This window comes from Simochromis diagramma, unplaced genomic scaffold (genome assembly GCF_900408965.1).
Source record: "Simochromis diagramma unplaced genomic scaffold, fSimDia1.1 OVJJ01000822.1, whole genome shotgun sequence".
In the NCBI taxonomy this organism is placed as follows: Eukaryota; Metazoa; Chordata; class Actinopteri; order Cichliformes; family Cichlidae; genus Simochromis; species Simochromis diagramma.
In genome coordinates, this window is record NW_024387520.1 from 979,516 (window position 1) to 984,115 (window position 4,600).

A 4,600-nucleotide genomic window follows, 5' to 3' on the forward strand; every position below is an offset into this window, starting at 1 on the left:
AGGAGCCAGAATTCTGATTGTATTGTAGGGGATAAAATACCGATTTCACTCAGTGACATGCAAATCAGTTTATAACTTCATGTTTCGTATTATGTTGAAATTATGTCTCTCTTGATTAAAATACAACTACCATAGAAATTAGAGACTGTTCCTTTCTGTTAAAGTGTGTATGCAAGTGTTTTGAGCGTATATCTTTTTAAGTATAACTTTCACCCCACCGTACTCAAACATAGCCTCAAACATGCTGTGAAAAAAGAGGCTTCTCTGTTCTTGTGCAGTGACCGGTATGATACCATTGCACCATATACAATATATGCAAGTAAAATATTGATGAAATAACTGGTATTTCACAGTAAACCACATATATTTCACATTTAACTCACAGTATAAAAGTTTTCCTGAAGCCTCAGTGGGCAGAACTCCAGAAAAACAATTGAACTTCAGATCAGAAATAGTTGAGAGTCTCTAACTCTCTAACCAACATTTCATTGTGACTCACTGCCAGTGTTTTGAGAAATCTACTTGTGTCTTGTCACAGCCCTACACTGCTTCAGCAGAATGTCAATGAGGTATAGGAACTCATCCGGCCCACGATTTACCAAAAATTCACTGGTTATTGTAATGTGTGAAGTACAAAAGGAAGGTGATAAGGTTTTCTCACTGCTTGGCTGTACAAACTAAGACAATTAAACTCCACTGAGAAGTCAGTGAGACTCACAAACAGCCATATCAAGGACGATTTAATCTACTTCACCATCAAATAAAAGTGTTTTAGTTCCAGAGTATTTTTATTATTATTAATATTATTTCATGGCCAATAATAATTAAGGTGTGGAAAACAATGAGTATACAAAAGTGCACAGACATTTCTCGGAGAAGCCTATGATAATCTGACATGACAAATGTCACCTTGACCTTCAGCCCAGTTTGGGTGAGACCTGTTAGGTGATCATTGTGTGAGTTTGACTAAATTCTCGCTAATGGTGTAGGAGGAGTGATTCTTGTGAAGTGTCAACAAGTGGACGATGGATTCCTCGGCATGCACGAGCTCATCGGTCCTTCAGCCAGATGGGTGAATAAAAATCCCCAGACTCTTTAATTCCTGTTGTGATATCTCTTAGGTTAAAAATGTTATGAGTGTTTATCTCTGTCTCATCTTTGTGGTTTTAGAGTTTAGACTCAAAATTAGGCTCAAACACAGTGTGCAAATATGTCATGTGGTTCTACTGGTGTGCAGAGGCGGAGGTGATACCGTTGGATCAGATACAGGTGCAAATAAAATGTTAGTGACATAACTGGAATTGTCAGTGAAATGCGGATGCACAACAGACATTAAAATTCTTTTAGTTTATTAAAGCTGTGAAAAGCAAGGATTTTGGCCTCACATGTTATTCAAACCTCGCTCCCCCACGACAACATTTTCTGACAAAATTAACACATTTTGCTAACAATGGCTTCGTTCCTTTCTTGCCCTTTTTTATTCTTGATATTTCTTGCTTCACATTTTCCCAAAAAAATGAAAACTGGCCTTGAGAGAGAAGTCTATCTTTTCCTTGGCAAACAGCTTGATGTACGATAAACTGGAAGGCTGCTACAGATTTTTCATCACCAGAAACACATTGCTTAGCACAGTTTTAACTGATGTTAGTGTTGTCTGTGCATTTTTTTTTACAGTTTCCCAAATGTATATCTCATTGCAGATAAGAAATGAGTACATTTTCAGTAAGTGATTGTTTGTTTGAAAAGCACAGCCTCCAAATACAAATTAAGCCTCAATTTTTGAGAAATTCGAGAGTGAACCAGAGAACTAACTTTAATGGATCTTGTTTAATCTCAGAAACAAAGAAAAGCAGCAACAAAAGTCAAACTTTTACAACTACAACTACATTCATAGCAACATAAATTGTTGCACAGTATCTGCGAATACAGATTGTGTGATTGGCTGAGCTTCACCCTGTCTTACTCTGTATTGTGGTCAGTTACACTTATTGAAGTGTTGCAGCGTGAAACTGTAATGCATTGTTATATTATAATTAGAGTGAGTGCTCTTGACCATCCTTTGTTTAACTTTTAATTAAGATATCAAGAAAGCAAGTCAAAACTTGTGTCTGTTCCAACAACAGACACAAGTTGTTTCCTTCTTGTTTTAGTGTTTTACCAGTCAAATCAGGCTTTCTATAACCATCCAACCATGCAGGAGTGCCGCAAGAATCAGAAAGTGATCTGCAAATGCATGCACCACCTTGTGTTCCTTGATGCATGAAAGTATGTCATGAGATTGTTTTTAATTTATTTTATTTTAGTAAAACACTTAATATACAGGTAATGCTTTGAGTCTAATGTATAATACATGGTCATTTTTACAGCTGGAATATACATATTTCATTCACAGTAAAGACATATTTTACATTGATTGCACATTTTTAAACATTATTTTTGTTGTCCAGTGAACCAACTGACTGAAACAGTTTGGGGTGATTTTTGCACATCTAGATGTGTGTAGAGGCTCGTCCATCCATGGAGCTGGACCTGGACAGGTAACGGCTGGTGGTACGACCTTCATCTCCCATTGCATTCTCCATCTTTGAAAGCAGAGAGCTCTTAAACTTACGCCTGAAGTCGTTGCCCATGAAAACGTACAACACAGGATTGAGGAAGCTGTTTGCTGCTGCCAAAGCAGTGCCTGCTTTGAGTCCGATCTTCAAAATGGTGAGGTTGTGGTGGTGGGGGTTCAGCTCAAGTAGGATGAACACGTGGTACGGAAGCCAGCAGATGAAGAACCCAACAATCAGAGCAGTCATCACCTTGAATGGTTTGGTGTTTTTGGCCATCCTGTTGGTTCGAAGCTTGAGGATGATGATAGAGTAGCAGATGGTAATGATGATGAAAGGGATAACAAAGCCAGCGATGAAACGGCTCGCTGCGACAAACTTGTGACCGTGTTGGTGTGTGTAACTGTTCAAGCAAATCATCCGACCTAGGTGTTCCTTAACATCCCGAAAAATCATAGAGGGAATGCTAACTGCGATGGCGAGCAACCACGCCATGACAACAGCAACTAATGCCTTTCTAACAGTGCGCTGGTTCTGAGCCCAAACTGGAAACATGACTGAAACACAGCGGTCGACACTGATGAGGACAAGGACGAAGATGCTGCTGAACATGTTGAGGAACATAACTGACGGGATAAACTTGCACAAAAAACTGCCAAAAATCCAATCCTCAGTCACCGTGTAGGCAATGGTGAATGGGATGAGGGAGCAGAACATAAAGTCAGAGAACGCAAGGCTCAGGTACCATATGGTGTTGACTGTTTTCTTCATCTTGAAGCCAGAAATCCAGATGACCAAAGCATTCCCACAGGTGCCCAGCAGGAAAATGATCACATTAATTATGACTAAAGTCACACAGGAGCCTTCACATTTTGGCTTGTGCTGAAAAACTGGCTCTTCATGTGTAGTGATATTGGAGGAATCATTATAAGTGTAGGACGCATTTTCAGGATAGTCATAGTCCAAATTTTCTATATAATCCATTTCTTCTAAGGGTGAAAATATGTTTGGAATTTCTGTGAAAACAAACAAACAAACAAACATTTAATTTAAACAAATGTTTCCCATTTTAATTTTAATCTGAATAAACATCTTTGTGTATAACTGCATATAATTAAACAACAGCAACAACATACCTGCAGCAACAACTGTTCTCTGCTGGTGATGATCGTGTCCAGTGCACAGTACCAACTGAGCTGAGATAATGCTTGCAGAGGTATAAGAAACAGCATGCAACCAAAGTCAGCTGACAGGGTGGTTTCTTAACACTTCCATCTCCTAATTTCACTACTGCATTTTGTGGTCTTGCACTTTAATAGCTCTGAGGCATTTGACTGTTTTTTGTGGATGTTTTTCTTCTTCTTTCCTTTTCTTTTCTTTTTTCAACATAAACAATTTTTTACTTTTTTATATATCAAATTACTGATGACTGATCGTAGTCCTAGAAACCGCAGCATTACGCTGTTATTAGCTATTACTTATTATTATTACCCATATGATCAGTGGGCAAGGTTAAATATTAATATCCTACTTCAGCAAAGGTTATTATTCTCTTCTTCTGGCACGTAAATAACAAAAGTCTTGAATTTACCACACATGTGCTGCCCAGTGTGAGTTTTGTGACTTGGCTTTGATGGTTCTGTCTCTGACAGCTGCACACTTTTGGCCAGATGTGGAAGGGAAGCAAGCCAGAGCACATTGTTTATTTAAGCTTTGGTCAACATGATTTTAATTTGATATTGCAACGCCAACCTCTGATGCAGATGATTCAACTAATGCGCACAAAGTGCAGCAGCTGTTGTAAACACACGTCTGTTATCATTTTAATGACTGAATTAGCTCTCAATGGTTGTCCTGCTGCATGGAGCCATAATCACGGAGGCAGACGCAGCCGTTCCTTAACGTTCTGGGTTTCTCCTGACCGCGAGGAAACAGCTGCAAGAAAAAGAAACACAGATGGCAAAGTTGCTCAGTGTAGAAATGCTGTGATGAGTGAGGAGGATGGCAGTGCGCTCAGACGTGACTCCTTTTTGCATCTCAAACTTCCA

The 4,600-nt window shown here is 39.0% G+C and overlaps 1 protein-coding gene across 1 annotated transcript; it reads right to left on the reverse strand.

Moving 5' to 3' along the window:
• Positions 1–1,332: 1,332 nt before the first annotated feature.
• Positions 1,333–3,820, reverse strand: cmklr1 (chemokine-like receptor 1). The gene is made up of 2 exons (XM_040019618.1): positions 3,689–3,820; positions 1,333–3,568 (listed from the first exon to the last, which is right to left on the reverse strand). Exon 2 carries the CDS (start codon positions 3,534–3,536, stop codon positions 2,490–2,492), a length of 1,047 nt encoding a protein of 348 aa, XP_039875552.1. The 5' UTR covers positions 3,537–3,568; positions 3,689–3,820; the 3' UTR covers positions 1,333–2,489.
• Between the last annotated feature and the right edge of the window lie 780 nt (positions 3,821–4,600).

Excerpts from the sequence above, each read along its gene's own strand:
- cmklr1 (XM_040019618.1), bottom strand. The coding sequence starts at position 3,536 with ATGGATTATATAGAAAATTTGGACTATGACTATCCTGAAAATGCGTCC.